Source organism: Rhinoderma darwinii, chromosome 5, assembly GCF_050947455.1.
Source record: "Rhinoderma darwinii isolate aRhiDar2 chromosome 5, aRhiDar2.hap1, whole genome shotgun sequence".
Lineage (NCBI taxonomy): Eukaryota > Metazoa > Chordata > Amphibia > Anura > Rhinodermatidae > Rhinoderma > Rhinoderma darwinii.
Window position 1 is genome coordinate 127,215,926 of NC_134691.1, and position 16,530 is coordinate 127,232,455.

Genomic DNA, 16,530 nt, shown 5'->3' on the forward strand with positions numbered 1-16,530 from the left:
TGGACTTGCCGCAGGAAAAGATGTGCAGGAAATCATGCAGAAGTTGCGGAATTCCCGCAAAAGAATTCTGCGCCGAAATTCTGCAGCATTTAGAGTAGCCGCAATTTGAACAAATCTCATCCACACACTGCGGAAAAAATCTGCAGCGAAAACGTTCAAAAATTGGCTTTTAATTTGGTTTTTAAATCCACAGCATGTCAGTGTTCTTCTGTTGCGGGCTTTCCCTATTCAATACAATGGGGATGTAAAACCCCCAAACAGACAAGTATTGCGACTTTTGCAACAGAAACGCCACAATTCAGATGCAAAAATAAAACGCAAATAAGAAAAAATAAAACTATTAAACCTGTTTCATACCATGTGACGTGTGCAACGATCACATGGGCTGCAGCGTCATCCCAGGAGACAGGACTGCACGAACAACATTGGGACGCGGTGCCATGAAGAAGTCTGGGGGTAAGTATGCACTTTCTTTTCTTCAAGCACCAGTTTCCGCAGCGGAGATTTGCGCTGTTTTTCAGGCGGAATCCGCTGTGTGTTTTAGGTGGGATACACTGCGTACTTTTACGCAGTGTGTCAGAACCGTGGGAACCTGACCAGAAGTTAAAATTTATGGCATCGCTTTAGAAGAAACACTGAATACAATTCTGTTCAAATACATAGTGCCAAATATTGAACCGGTCTGAGCTCTGCACAATGCTAGAAAATCCATCTCTGCACAATATATTATAGCCTCTACTTGAAATGCCATATAGAAAGGCCAGTAATTGTTTTTACTATTAGGCTGGGTTCACACGACCATGTTACGTCCGTAATGTACGGAACGTATTTCGGCCGGAAGACCCGGACCGAACTCAGTGCAGGGGGCCGGGCTCCTAGCATCATAGTGATGTACGATGCTAGGAGTCCCTGCTTCTGCGTGGAACTACTGTCCCGTACTGTAATCATGATTACAGTACGGGACAGCTGTCCTGCAGCGAGGCAGGGACTCCTAGCATCGTACATCACTATGATGCTAGGAGCCCGGCCCCCTGCACTGAGTTCGGTCCGGGTCTTCCGGCCGAAATACGTTCCATACATTACGGACGTAACATGGTCGTGTGAACCCAGCCTTACATGTAGGAGGCCACTCTTCTCCAGAAACACATGACATTTTATTTTTGCTTTAGTCACACGTATTTCCAGCGATGGACATTGAACACGGAGCTGCAGTTATACTCAGGACAGAATTTAACTTTGATACTATTTGTCAGGGATAAGAGAGTATTTGGTGTGGCTATAATATGTGAACATTGATAAGGGACATAAAGGATTTATGTGGATTATTACCGTATTTTTCGTACTATAAGACGCACCTGACCATAAGACGCACCCAGGTTTTAGACAACAGAAAATGGGCAAAAAAATTATTTGTTCTGTTTCACCACATTCTGAGAGCCATAACTTTTTTATATTTTTTCATCGATTAACCCTCACACCGCCCAATTTTTTGCGGGATGTGCTGTAGTTTTATTGGCACCATTTTTTGGTACATACGATTTTTTTTGATCACTTTTTGTATTTAATTTTTTTTTTAAGCGCTAAGGTGACCAAAAAACAATTCTGATGTTTTCATATTTATTTTTTTTTACACCATTCACCATGCGAGTTAAATAATGGTATATTGTAATAGATCAGACTTTTACGGACGCAGAGATACCAAATGATTAAATTTTTTACATTGTGCTTGGGGAAAAAACAGAAAGTTTTTAGTTTTTTTTAACTTTTAATATTTTTTTTTACACTCCCGAAAATGTATCTAACGTATTTATTTTTTTTTTACATGGTTACATGTGGAGTTACAGAAACAGCGTTACTCGCTGAGCTGCGATGTTTCCGTAATTCCCATAGTAGGGAATGGCAGTTACGGAAGCAGTGTAGCATGCATGCTATGCTGTTTCCGTAACTACTATTCAGTTCTATGGGAGTTACGGAAACATCGCAGCTCAGCGAGTAACGCTGTTTCTGTAACTCCACATGTAATCAAGTGGCCGGGGGCACACAGAAAGCTAGAACTGGGTTTAGGGGGCCCCATTCTAGAGATCGGTGCGGGTCTCCAAGGAGGTCCCCCAGCGATAAGGAGAACAGGGGACCGAAAGTCACCCAGAGCGCTACATGAGAAGCCTGGACTTCCGGGTTCTGCATCCGGCTTATTTGTTCAGCAGCTCCATAGAAATCAATGGAGAGACGCTCACGCATGCGCAGTAGAATTCCATTCATCCCTATGGAGCTGCAGGACACAAAACGCGGAAGTCACAGCTTCTCATGTAGCGCTCTTTGTGACTTTCTGTCCCCGTTCTCCTTATCGCTGGGGGTCGGAACCCCAGCGATCACACATGTATCCCCTATCCTGTGGATAGAGGATACATGTGTTTTATCAAATAGGGAATTGGAGAAAATGGTAGGAGACGGCGCTCCTCCGAGATCTTAGTTGTTAAATCTTGAAGCCGGCTGCCACCCACTGCGTTCGCTGGGAGGATGGATCCTACTTTCAGGAATAGATTTGTACGAAGGGTAAGGCTGGGTTCACACGACCTATTTTCAGGCGTAAACGAGGCGTATTATGCCTCGTTTTACGTCTGAAAATAGGGCTACAATACGTCGGCAAACATCTGCCCATTCATTTGAATGGGTTTGCCGACGTACTGTGCAGACGACCTGTCATTTACGCGTCGTCGTTTGACAGCTGTCAAACGACGACGCGTAAAAATACAGCCTCGTCAAAAGAAGTGCAGGACACTTCTTTCAGATGTAATTTGAGCCGTTCTTCATTGAACTCAATGAAGAGCAGCTCTAAATTTACGCCTGTCAGAGAAGCCTCGCATAATGCGAGGAGGAGCATTTACGTGTGAAACGAGGCAGCCGTTTTCTCTTGAAAACAGTCTGTCTTTTCACACGTAAATGCCTGCTATCGTGTGCACATACACTAAGGGTATGTGCACACGAGAACTGTCTTTTACGTCTGAAAAGACAGACTGTTTTCAGGGGAAAACAGCTGCGTCGTTTCAGACATAAAAGCTCCTCCTCGCATTATGCGAGGCGTCTTTGACGCTTGTAAATCTTGAGCTGCTCTTCATTGACTTCAATGAAAAACGGCTCAAATTACGTTACAAAGAAGTGTCCTGCACTTCTTTGACGAGGCAGTCTGACAGCTGTCATATGACGACGCGCAACTGACAGATCGTCGGCACAGTACGTCGGCAAAACCATTCAAATGAATGGGCAGTTGTTTGCCGACGTATTGTAGCCGTATTTTCAGACGTAAAACGAGGCATAATACGCCTCGTTTACATCTGAAAATAGGTCGTGTGAACCCAGCCTAAAGGTGAAAAATGCAGTTTTTACAGTATCCGCGCCAGGCAGAGAAGGAAATGATGATGACAGATGGTATAATCTTTAAAAGGCTTATTTTCTTTATTCAATGGACGACGCGTTTCTGGACCGTACCGGTCCCTTCATCAGGTCTGTAATACTGTATTTTTCACCTTTACCCTTCGTACATGTGTTTTATGGCACAACCCCTTTAAATGGCCAGGAAGAGCGAAATTTCTGTTCCTGGCCGTTAGAGCAGCGTGTCAGCTGTAAAACACAGCTGACACCTGCAGAGTATCAAGCGGTCTCAGCGCGTGAGCCCGCTCTATACATCACCCCACCCCCCGCTCCATGATGTGCCGGCACGTCATGGAACAGGAAGGGGTTAAGTAATGAAGCGGTCAGGGGGCCCGGCACAGCCGGGTCCTTCGACTGCGGACTCGAAGACGCAGGGACTTTTTAGCAAGATTTATTCTTGCTATAAACTGCGTCTTATAGTCTGAAAGACACTGTATATCAGACAGAACTTTATCATTTAACTTGATGTGTGGAGGGAAACTAGGGGTTTGGAGGTCTATATCAGAAGTATGAAACTGCAACCCTTTAAAAGGCAGATCGTGAAATTAATCAACACATAATTTAGGACATACAAAATGTTGCATATAAAAAAGGTACAATTTAACCCCTTCCCACCCGCCCAAAGTAAATTAACGTACTATTGGCATGGCCCCTGTTAATTTACATGCTGACTTTGATGGCACTGCACGCTCCTGCACACACTGGATCAGGATGTCACACTAACAGCCCGACCCTGTACTGTGACGGTCACAAAATCAGTTCCCTGAACACAGCTCTCGTATGGAGTGCAGAAGTAGCCACTTCTGCATTTTGGCACTTTCTAAGTAACCTGGTGGCATCATTAATGGCTTCATAGGGATTCTCTATACAGAGGGAGCTTGGGGACATGGGCTATTACCATTAGATCCCTTATCGGTGATCTGTCTATGGGGACAGGTGGGAACAAAGTTAATCACCTTAACCTAAATAGGATAAAAAAAATAAACACTTTCAAATTTATTAAAAAAAGACCCCTCCCTTAGAAAAAAGGTGCACAACTCTTTACATGGGCGTCGGGTGCTCAGTCATTAATACGATTTTATAGCGTAGATTGTACGTTACGTCAAACAGACTAGAATTGCTGCCCACCAATTTTTGTATGCCCCGGATCTAATCTACATTTCCACACCTGGTTGATTATTATCCACGTACAGAGGCAACGTCTAAGGGCTTATTTAGACGAATGTATAATACGTCCGTGCTACGCGCGCGATTTTTCACGCACGTCACACGGACATGTTAGTCAATGGGGCCATTCAGACTGTCCGTGATTTTCACGCAGCGCATGTCCGCTGCGTAAAACTCACAACATGTCCTATATTTGCCCGTTTTTCGCGCATCACGCACCCATTGAAGTCAATGGGTGCATGAAAACCGTGCACGGCACACGGACGCACTTCCGCATGATGCGCACTACAGTAGTCAAAACTATGAATGAAAAAAAAGCACCACGTGCTTTTCTGTTTACAAACATAAAAACAGTGTCATAATGATGGCGGCTGCGCAAAAATCACGCAGCCACGCATCATATGGTGATGACACACGGAGCTTTTATGGAACTTTTGCGTGCGCAAAACGCTGCGTTTTTTGCTTGCGCAAAACGCACACGGTCATGTGAATCCGGCCTAAATCTGAGGGAGGGAGAGGGAAACTTCAGAAGTTAAACAATGTACACATATTCGGCATCTCTATGAACTGCTAAATTGATTTTTGAGGTAAATATGACTCCTTGAACAAGCGATCTTAGAACGGATTGTATTTTTAAAAAAATATATAATTCTGATAATTTTTCTCTAAATAAGATAAAATTAAAAGATCTCAGCTCCAATTTTAAATAAGAAAGTCCTATGTGTCCCACAAAATAAATAATTTAACTACAGTGCTTGTCTAACTGGTCAATGGGGATTTTTCCCTGACTAACCAGATCGTGGATTGGGAGAATCGTTTTTGACACTGCAGAGCCACTTTGACGGTCACATGAGTGGAGGAGGGGAAACGTGTGGTAAGTGACTTACTAAACACTAGAGAGGAATTTATCAAACATTACGTACCAGTTTTCTGGCGTAGAACAGTAGCAAATGTCGCAATTTGCGCATTTACAACACTTCAGCAAAGTGGATGGGACTTAGCAAAAAGGGGGTGAGGCCGTCTGCTGCCTGCCAAATTTACTATAATTTGAGGAAATTATAGCGCAAATGTACACCAGCTGAGCTAGCGTAGATTTGGCATTCTGGCGCATAAATGGCCAGAGATGCTGCTAATTTATAAATTAGGGGCATCTTACTACAGGGCTTCTTAGATTTAGACTTGCGTATGAAACGCCAGTCTTAATAAATTTCTTCCACTGAATCTTCATCTCTCTATAATATGAACGACTACCTGACAAGACCGGGAGCCTCTTTTAATAAAGTAATAGGTGAAGTCGGGACCTGGAAATACGGACCTTTGGCCCGTTACCTGCAAATGAACAACAACTTATGCTAGACTTGAAATCGTTGCTCACAAGTACAGCAAGTATCTGGGGGTCCTAATATCCAAATTCAGCGGAATCGGAGCTCCTGTGGCGCAATACTACAACTCCTCTCTATGCGACACTTGTTACACTGCACACACCTTATCAGTTTGTATTCCACTGTTCCAAAGACCACGTGCACAGGTGTTTTTTTTAAATGCACGTTTAAAGCGGTCAACTGGAATTCGCAACTTTAGTCCATACAGAATTTAATTAAGCGTTGCATTAAAAAAAAAAAGTGTCATGTTCATTCTTGGCGTGTTTTCCGCGACAAATTTTCCCACTGAAGGCTTTAAAACCCTGCCAAAAAAACAGTTGCTTGATATTTTGAACGTTTTTGAATGTGTAAATGTACGTGAAATACACAGCGCATATTTTTTAAAAAGTGCATTTATTAAAAAAAAAAAAAAAAAAAAAAGGAAAGGAAACGTTTTTTTTCATTTTATCCACGTTCCTGCGCTTAGGTCATTAAAAACAGCAGATAAACAAAAAGTGTGCGTTCTTGACGTAGATTACTTGTCAGATTTGTTCTGCCTACAAACGATGCTGTGTGAGCATTACACAAACGGGTCACGATAATCTGTGAACAGGAGAAACCAGCTGTTATCCTGTGGAAAGAAGCTGGCCTCACCTAGGACGGTAATCACCATGAGTGAGCCAAGAACACCTTTATACAGAATACAAAGTTTACACATCATGAACTGAGGTAAGTCATGGTCACATCAGATTAGACTTTGAAGTTATACTCGAATATACTCCGTACACTGAACCCTGACCAAATACACAACAGACAAACATTTTTCACGTTAAAGAACAATTTACAGTGTGCGTCTTCAAGAGGAGTAAAAATGTGGATCGTAGTTAAACTTTTATGATGAAATACAAAGCAAAGTACAAGGATCTACATTATCTAATCAGAATATGCACAGCGGTTTCCCTCCACACACAAGATATCATGATAAAGTCTGATTATAGCGGATGATATGAAAAGTTAGAGTAGCTCATCGAGTTAAGGCCCCGTTCACATCTGGGTTGGGGGCTCACAGATCCAGCCGAAAACACAAGAAACAATAGCGCAGCACGCTGCACTATTGTTTCCGTTAAAACCACAGACGCCATAACAGAAACCTGACAGAACCCATAAAAAGTTAAGTACCGTCGTCGCCGATGGTGTCTGTCATATAATGGTACCGTCGCTTCCAGTATTTCCGTTGTTCTGGTCCTCTGACGGAGCAGAACAACTGAAACACCGGAAAAAGTGTGAACAGGCCCTGACAAATTTTTTTTTGCTGAAAATAAAAGCTGTAAATATAGACGAATTTACAGTTAGGTTACTCTATTCTATGTAGTGTTACATCTGGCAAAACAATTTTATGATTAATGGGGTTGTCCGAGATACCATCATATTTTCAAAAACCCCTTTAATGCATGTAATTTATAAATGTAAATACATTAGTAATATACTTACATTTTCCAAAGTGGCCCTGTTTCCAGATCCTGGATGACTGGTGACGTCACTCTCTGCACTGGCTCTGGCCACTTTGTTGATGTTGAATTCTTGCCGGGTACACGACACGTCACTTGTCACGTGGTGTATATCGGCTTGTTCTGTTGTAACGCGCATGCGCGGCCCCTGCTATTGTCTCGAGAATAGCAGGGACCGCGAGAACAGCAGTGACAGCGCATGCGCGTTACAGGCTGTAAAGCAGAACAAGCCGATATACAGCACGTGACAAGTGACGTGTCATATACCCGGCAAAGAATTCAAGATCAACAAAGCGGCAGAGCCAGTGCAGAGAGTGACGTCACCAGTCAAGTTCCCCACGGCAGGATCTGGAAACGGGGCCACTTTGGAAAATGTAAGTATATTACAAATGTATTTACATTTATAAAATTACATGCATTAAAGGGGTTTTTGAAAATAGGATGGTAACTCGGACAACCCCTTTAACTACCATAAGGCTCCATTTTCATCACTTTTTTGGCTTATCTTCAAAGTATGTACCGAGAAGAGCTCCCAACATATACGTTAAGCTTTAAGAGACGTCTCCCAATGGAATCCATCCCCCATAGACTATGATGGAATACAAACATATATTATAAACTCTTGACATATACATTAAGTGGATACCATCATAGCCTATGGGTGATGGATGCCACGGTTTGGCATCGGTCCTGTTAAATACATACATCATTCCAGTGACGTATCCCATACAGTAATAGAAGTCCCACAAGCTACAATTTAAAAAAAAAAACGTATCCTGCAGTCTACTTTTTTTTTTTTTTTTTTTAAATACTGATGTATACCACCTTGAGAAAGGCCAAAAGAAAAACATTTTTGGTGTCTTCGTTGGGCTAATCGAACCCTATACACGCTAAACGCACATCACAAATGTGATGAACAGGACATAAGATACAGCACCCAATTGTCAAAAACAAATTTGCCTTTTTATAAAATTGGCCTTAGGCCCCATGCACACGCAATTCCCCCGAAAATCCATGGGAGAATTGCGGCCCCATTCATTCCTATGGGGCAATGCACACGACCGTGGTTTGAACGGTCCGTGCATGGCCCAGGAGCCCGGATCGCAGAAAGAACAGACATGTCTTATTACGGCCGTGTTCTGCGGTCCAGGCTCATAGAAAATAATGGACGCGGCCATGTGAACAGCCCGCGATTTGAGGGCGGCTCGCGGGTGACACTGCGGCCGGCCGACCAGAAAATCATGGCCGTGCACATGGCTACGGTCGTGTGCATGTCCAAGATAGAGAAATTATGACCAACTCTGTACATCGCTGTGGAACAAGTGGTCGCTATATAAGAAATAGGAAATAAATACGTTGTAGTGGTTTCTAATAGTAGTTAAATAAGGGTTTAAAGAATCTGTACAAAAGAAATGTCTGGAAACCATGAAATGAACAATAACTTACATTACCTAGTAAGACTAACGTCACACTCCCGACTGTATAGGGAATGGATTCTAACACAAAGGAGAAGGGAGACATCTAAGGAAACATTCGGGAAGGTCTCCTTTTTCCCCTTGTACCAAGATCCCTTATTTTGATGGAAAAAAAAAAAGGATGTACAGGAGAGCGGATCTCCTGAATGCAGCGCAAAGGCAGCTTAAGACTTTGTACACACTATGCGAAACTGCTCTGACGTATAGATTTCTACAGACACAATGGAATAGATTTACTAATACTGCGTACGTTTAAGACGGTGGGAACTAAGACAAGGCAATCAGAAAATGCAGCAGATTCATCAAAGTGCTGCATGCTGGATGATACATGTGGTGCAGCTCGCTAGACATTGTGGACACTTTTCTCTCTTTCTTATATCACCTGTTAATTGGCTTCGTTTACGCCAGTTTTTCCGCCCAAGTTTTGGTGCACGGTGTCACATTTTAAGCCACACCCCTTTCGGGCGCATTTTGAACACCAATTACGGTAACCTTGTGCTGGGTCTGTGAATATTTACACGTCATACTTTCTGGAAGATTTCATAGCTTTTACATCGCTGCCGCCTTTTATTGCTCCCCGTCCTGCACCTCAATGAATGATTTTTGGCAAGTCTATGCAAACATTTGCACCACTTTGTTTTTTTAATATAATTTTACCTGGCTGAACACATGGCAGGTAAAAATAGTGCAGTCAAAAAGTGAAGCCGTTCCCTTTAGCAGCCGATCAGTGAATCAGATGTCATTTTTCCAGAAGAAGTGATTTAATGTGTTACTATGGGAAGTACTTTTTGAATACAGGGAGCTTGGTCACTATGCGGACAGCGGATCTATCAGTGGACTATGCTGCCCTACGTAAGGGTAGAAAATTAAAGCCAGTGGACCGCACACCAAGTATACAACACGGAAGGATATCTTGTGCCATTTGGTGAATAGTAGCGCTGCAATCAAGATGGGAGTGATCGCCCTGTCCTTCAGGCTGGTGACGGTCAAGCTGTGTATACGGAGATATACAGCAGACTGTCAGTCACCGCAGAGAAGGGCGGGGGGAGGCCGGCACATTATAGTGACAGATCCGCAACTATAGACATGTAGCGGTCATACGTAGTATACTTCATAGTGTACTGCAACCACATCCCCTCCAGCCAACAATGAGAAGCTTTCCTACTAAAGCCATGCTCTGTGGAGGGGGTGTAAAGATTGGAACATCGGTGAATAATTTATTAAAGGGGTAACTGCAGCATAAGCACATTGAGAAGATTCTCCATCATTGGGGTCCAATCTGTGAAATGCAGCAGCGACTTTGGCTTTTTCTCTGAAATAGGCTCCGATTCGATTCCTGATGTATCACTCGGTTCCGGGTTACAAAGCCCCACCAGCTTCTGGTTATCCCAGTGATATTTTATAACATCAATGCCTATGCGGAAAGAAGCAGATTGCTTGACTGCACTAACAAGGTCTTTGATCTGTCAGTTGTCATTAACGAAAAAGGTAAGGAGTATTGAAAACCGGCCATATTATACACCCATAGAGGTGATGGGCCTTTACAGTACCTCCGCACTAATCTGACAGACAAAAAATGGTGACGCGCTCCATTGGATACCATATACATGGATGTATCTTCCCTTGTAGAGGAGAACGCGTTAGTACATAAGAAATAAAATATGGAGCTTGTATAGAGACCTAAAAGTAAAAGAGGGGGCTCTTCAATGTGATATAAATGTATAATGAAACTTTATGCACCTCCCTAATATACCTTGCGTTTCCATTCCTCAAGATGACTGCTTGCTGTCAGAGAATGGAAACAATTGAGCCTTGCAGATGCATCAGTCTAGGCGCTAGACACAAATCCTTCCCTTGTTCTGGACTCCAGGAGGACGTATCTTCCCTACACTGACACATAACAACCCACAGGGCATGTGCCCCCTGTGCTGGATACCGAGTGGGGCGTTAACAAGCCACTACCTTGACTAGTGAACTTAGATACAGGTCTAGGGTATCTAACTAAATCTTTTCCCCAGGCCTAGCTATGTTTCTATACAAGCTCATCAGCAGTGTGACAGCAGGACTAGCCCATCCTCTGAATGGGAACAAGCAGCAGGCACGTGTCAGAATTTCTGCATTCTTACTGACAGTTTCCAAATCACCTGGTTGTCATTTCTGTGAGTGTATATTATGGTCTTGGGACTATAGGCACAGCCGCACCATGCTAGGACACAGGGATAAACGCTGCCAGCCACACCAAGCGCCATAAATCGGAAGGTGTGTGTTCTATATATGTTACTATGGAAAGAGTCAGCACAGAAACCTTCTCCACCCTGAAGACAAACAGGCAGGTCTTGTAGACTCGCTGCCCGCGGTCCACTCACCTCCTCCAGGAACTTGGTGACATCGTAAACCTTGTTGTGGAGGATGATCCAGGTACTCTTGCTGGTATTGTGCTTCTGTATCTCGTCTAAGGTGTAGTACTTCACGTCTTTCTGGTCGGCCATAATGTCACAGGACAGGGGACTGCACTCAATGCTCACAGCTTCACTTCTCCGTGCTGCTCACTACTCCTTCCTGCACCGGGGACAGCAGCTCCCTCCCTTAGCCTGAGACGCCATCTCATTGGTCCAAAGCAGGTCCCAGTACACCCAATCAGGACAGACGAAGGTCCTATCTTTCTATTGGATAGGAAGAATTCTTGGGGACTGCTAATTGGTTGCCGTTGGGGCGGGAAAGTTTCAGTACAGACTGTCCTGTGTGCCTGAGGTGACGAGAGGTGTCGGTGACTGGCAGCATAATCCTCTGTCAGCCAGCTCCTGTCCCTCCCGTGTGGGTCGTTCGCGTTCAGACTGAGGTTCAATGACAGAACTGGGAGTAAAGTTCAGTCAGGAAATAATAATCATATTGTAGCCACTCTGCATGGTATACTTGCGGCTATTTGTATGACCAGACATTACAAGCTGTGCTTATTTTGATGGTAATAAATATAGATGCAGGTTTCAAAGATGACAGTAAGGCCCTGTTCACACAGTTTTGTTTTTTTTACTCGGAAAACGCGCCAAAAGACGGCCGAAAATGCCACCCCGTTGATTTCAATGGGAGGCTGGGGCGTTTTCGAGCGGAAAAAACGTCTCGCAGGAAAAAGAAGCGACATGCCCTATCTTTGGGCGTTTACGTCTCTGACATCCCATTGACATCAATGGGAGGCAGAGAAAGTGTATTTCGTGACGGTTAATCAAACTTCCAAACTGAATTTTAAGGGCTAGTTCACACAGAGTTTTTTTGCAGGAGGAAGATTCCTCCTGCAAAATCTGCTCCAGGCGTTTTTTGCACAGTGGTTTAACAAAAACGTGTCAAAACACTCGTCGAGGCGTTTTTTTCCCACTGATTGAAATGGGGTTTTGGAGGCGGAAACCGCCTCAAGGTAGGTCATGTCGCTTCTTTTTATCGGGAGGCGGTTTTTCCGCTCGCGGTAAAAACCACCTCCGCCTCCCATTGACCGGTTTCCGCTCCAAAAAAATCGTCAAAAAACTCTGTGTGAACAGGGCCTTAGGCCTTATTCACACGGACATGTCAGTTTTGCGCGTGCAAAAAACGCTGCGTTTTGCGTGCGCAAAAAGTCAGTCTGTCATCAGCATATGGTGCGTGGCTGCGTGATTTTCGCGTAGCCGGCATCATGATGACACTCTGGTTTTCTGTTTACAAACAGAAAAGAACGAGGTGCTTTTCTGTTTTCAGTCATAGTTTTTCCTACTGCAGCGCGCATCACGCGGGGCACCCGGTAGTGCTTCCGTGTGCCGAGCGCGATTTGCACGCACCCATTGACTTTAATGGGTGCGTGCAGCGCGAAACATGGGCAAATATAGGACATGTCGTGAGTTTTACGCAGCGCACATACGCTGCGTGAAATTCACTGACAGTCTGAACGTCCCCATTCATTAACATAGGTCCGTGCGACGCGCGTAAAAATCACGCGCGTAGCACGGACGTATAACACGTTCGTGTGAATAAGGCCTTAGGCGGGATTCACACGACCGGGTCGTTCCCGAGCCCGAGTGTCGGCCGGTAAAATCGGCCATTTTGCCCGGCCGGTTTGCATAAAGTTATGCATCCGGGCCGGGCCGGGCAGATCCGGACAGTGACATCAGCGGCAGCTCCTGAAGGGGAATCCCCATGTGTTCGGGGATTCCGCTTCAGGAGTTTCCCCTGATGTCACTGCCCAGATATGGACAGAGACATCAAGCGCTCTGTCCAGGTGCGGAATCCCCGAAAACACGGGGATTCCGCTCCTTCAAGGAGCTAAAGTGCGGCTAGCACATAGCAGAGCGGGGAGATACCTCCCCGCTCTGCTATAGTGGCGTCGCTACAGTAGTAGCAGCCGCAGCAGCTGCAGCTGCTAGCGGCGCCATCGACGGTGTCGCCGAGCCAGGGTGCTTTTAACAAGCAGGGGAAGGGAGCCAGCGCAGCGCTCCCTCCACCTGCTGTACACCCCGGCCCTGCAACACAGTGTACAGCGATGCCATTCGTCAGAATGGCATCAACTCCTCCTCACATGCACTCTGCGCTGTGAGGAGGAGGAGATAGAGCGCAAGCGCCGGGAAACCCGGCCATCACTCGGAACACATTCCGGTGATGGCCGTGTAATACCCGGCCCCATAGACTTCTATGGGAGCCGGGTGCCGGGCGAAGATAGAACATGTCCTATTTTTTGACGGCCGGATTTCCCGGCCTTCAAAAAATCGGTCGTGTGAGTAGCCCCATTAGGGGTCTATCATTCCTAATGCAGCCGGGTGCCGGCCGATTTATGAACGGCCGGCACCCGGCCGGGAAACCCTGCCGTGTGAATGAGGCCTTAGTGTGAAACTGACAGGTATAATACCCTGCAATACATAAGTATTATAACAACGATCCACACTGTTTTCTTGATGGAAAAATAAAAAAGTTGTGGCTCTTAGAATATGGCAAACACAAAAACTCAATAATTTTTTAAAACCGTGATTTTATCGTGCAAACACCGTAAAACATAAAAAAAACTATATACATATGGTATCTCCGTAATCGCATCGACCCCCGCAGAATAAATTAAATATGTCATTTATAGCCCACGGTGAACGCCGTAAAAAAAAAAAAAGAATAAAAAGCTGTAGAAGTTTTCACAGCCAAATTCCACTCAATTCAGCAAAAAACCAGTGGGATCAAAATTTTCACTATACCCCTAGATAAATTACATAAGGTGTGTAATTTTTCCAAATGGGATCACTTTTGGGGGGTTTCCACTGTTTTGGTCCCTCAGGGACTTTGCAAATGCGACGTGGCACCCGAAAACCAATCCAGCAAACTTGAGCTCCAAAAGCCAAATTACGCCCCTCCCCTTCTGAGCCCTGCCGTGTGTCCAAACAGCCGTTTATTACCACATGTGGGGTATTAGCGTACTCGAGAGAAATTGCTTTTCAAATGTTGGGGTGCTTTTTTATGCCTTGTGAAAATTGATCATTTCTATGTTTTATTGGAAAAAAAATTAGATTTTCATTTTCACGGACTAATTCCACTAAGTTTCTTAAAAAAACTGTGGGGTAAAAATGCTCACTATACACCTCTGTAAATTCCTACAGGGGTTTAGTTTGACAAATGGTGTTTTTTTGGGGGGTTTCCACTGTTTTGGCCCCACAAGACCTCTTCAAACCTGACATGGTTCCTAAAATATATTCTAATAAAAAGGAGGCTCTAAAATCCACTAGGTGCTCCTTTGCTTCTGAGGCCGGTCTTTCAGTCCATTACCGCACTTAGAGCCACATATTTCTACATTTCTAAAAACTGCAGGTTCTGGGCAATAAATATTGAGTTGTGTTTTTCTGGTAAAACCTTCAGTGTTGGGGTATGTTCACACGGCAGCCTCCGTTACGGCTGAAATTACGGAGCTGTTTTCAGGAGAAAACAGCTCCGTAATTTCAGCCGTAATGGCATGTGCAGGCGTCTTTTGCTGCGTCCATTACGGACGTAATTGGAGCTGTTTTTCCATGGAGTCAAGGGAAAACGGCTCCATTTTGTCTGAAGAAGTGACAGGCACTTCTTTGACGCGGGCGTCATTTTTACACCCCGCCTTTTGACAGCGGGCCGTAAAAAAAATTACCGTCGGCACAGAACATTGTAAGACCCATTCAAATGAATGGGCAGATGTTTGCCGACGCTATTGAGCCGCATTTTCGGACATAATTCAGGGCTAAAACGCCCGAATTACGTCCGTAAATAGTGTGTGTGAACCCAGTCTAACGACCATTACGTCTGAAATTACGGAGAAAACAGCTCCGTAATTTCAGACGTAATTGCATGTACTCGCGTTTTGCGAAGCGTCAATTACGGCCGTAATTTGGAGCTGTTCTTCATTGGAATCAATGAAAAACGGCTCAAATTACATCTCAAGAAAGTGTCCTGCACTTCTTTGACGAGGCAGTCATTTTACGCGTCGTCGTTTGACAGCGACGCGTTAAATTATAGGTCGTCGGCAAACCCATTCAAATGAATGTGCAGATGTTTGCCGACGTATTGGAGCCGTATTTTCAGGCGTAAATCGAGGCTTAAAACGCCTCGTTTACGTCTGAAAATAGGTCGTGTGAACCCAGCCTTAGAGTATGTTCACACGGCTTAGCAAAATACGTCTGAAATTACGGAGCTGTTTTCAGGCGAAAATAGCTCCTAAATTTCAGACCTTTTTGCAAGTACTCCGTTTTTTGCGGCATCTTTTACGGACGTTATTGGTGCTGTTTTTCAATGGAGTCAATGAAAAACGGCTCCAAAACGTCCCAAGGAGTGACATGCACTTCTTTGACGCGGGCGTCTTTTTACGCGCCGTCTTTTGACAGCGACGCGTAAAATTACACCTCGTGGGAACAGAACATCGTAAAACCCATTGAAAGCAATGGGCAGATGTTTGTAGGCGTAATAGAGCCGTTTTTTCAGGCGTAATTTGAGGCGTAAAACGCCCGAATTACGCCTGAAAACAGTGCGTGTGAACATACCCTTACAGTAAAAAATGGATTTTCTAAAAAAAAAAAAAATGAAGTTGATAAATTTCACCTCCACATTGATTTAATTCCAGTGAAACACCTAAAGGGTTAAGTAAACTTTCTGAATAGTGTTTTGAAAACATTGGGTGCAGTTTTTAAATTTGGATGACTTATGGGGGTTTCTAATATATAACGCTTTCAAGCCGTAATTTCGGACGTAATTCGGGGTTAAAACGCCCGAATTACGTCCGTAAATAGGCCGTGTGAACATACCCTAAAAGTCTAAGGGTATGTGCACACGACAACGCCAAATATGTCTGAAATTACGGTGCTCTTTTCAGGAGAAAACAGCTCCTGAATTTCAGACGTTTTCATAAGTGCATGCGTTTTTCGCGGCGTCTTTTACGGACGTAATTGGAGCTGGTTTTCATTGGAGTCAATGAAAAACGGCTCCAATTACGTCCCAAGAAGTGTCCTGCACTTATTTGCCGCGGCCGTAATTTTACGCGCCGTCTTTTGACAGCGACGCGTAAAATTACAGCTCGTCTGCACAGAACATCGTAAGACCCATTGCAAGCAATGGGCAGATATTTGCCGACGT

General features: G+C 44.4%; 2 protein-coding genes across 8 annotated transcripts in view; one reads left to right on the plus strand and one right to left on the minus strand.

Moving 5' to 3' along the window:
• CYB5A (cytochrome b5 type A) overlaps positions 1-11,538 on the minus strand; it is a 36,791-nt gene extending 25,253 nt beyond the window's left edge. Inside the window, exon 1 of the mRNA XM_075826492.1 lies at positions 11,307-11,538. Within this exon, the coding sequence (XP_075682607.1) occupies positions 11,307-11,429 (123 nt within the window). The 5' untranslated portion in view covers positions 11,430-11,538. The remainder of the gene's footprint in view (positions 1-11,306) is intronic.
• Positions 11,539-11,652: 114 nt separating this feature from the next.
• The window catches only part of C5H18orf63 (chromosome 5 C18orf63 homolog), a 100,397-nt gene continuing 95,519 nt past the window's right edge, over positions 11,653-16,530 (plus strand). For 4 of the 7 annotated variants that reach the window (XM_075826484.1, XM_075826486.1, XM_075826488.1 and 1 more), the window contains exon 1: positions 11,653-11,847. In XM_075826484.1, the coding sequence (XP_075682599.1) occupies positions 11,845-11,847 (3 nt within the window). In that variant the 5' untranslated portion in view covers positions 11,653-11,844. Of the gene's footprint in view, positions 11,903-16,530 lie in introns of all 7 variants that reach the window. The other 3 variants (XM_075826487.1, XM_075826491.1, XM_075826485.1) reach the window with 2 other exon arrangements.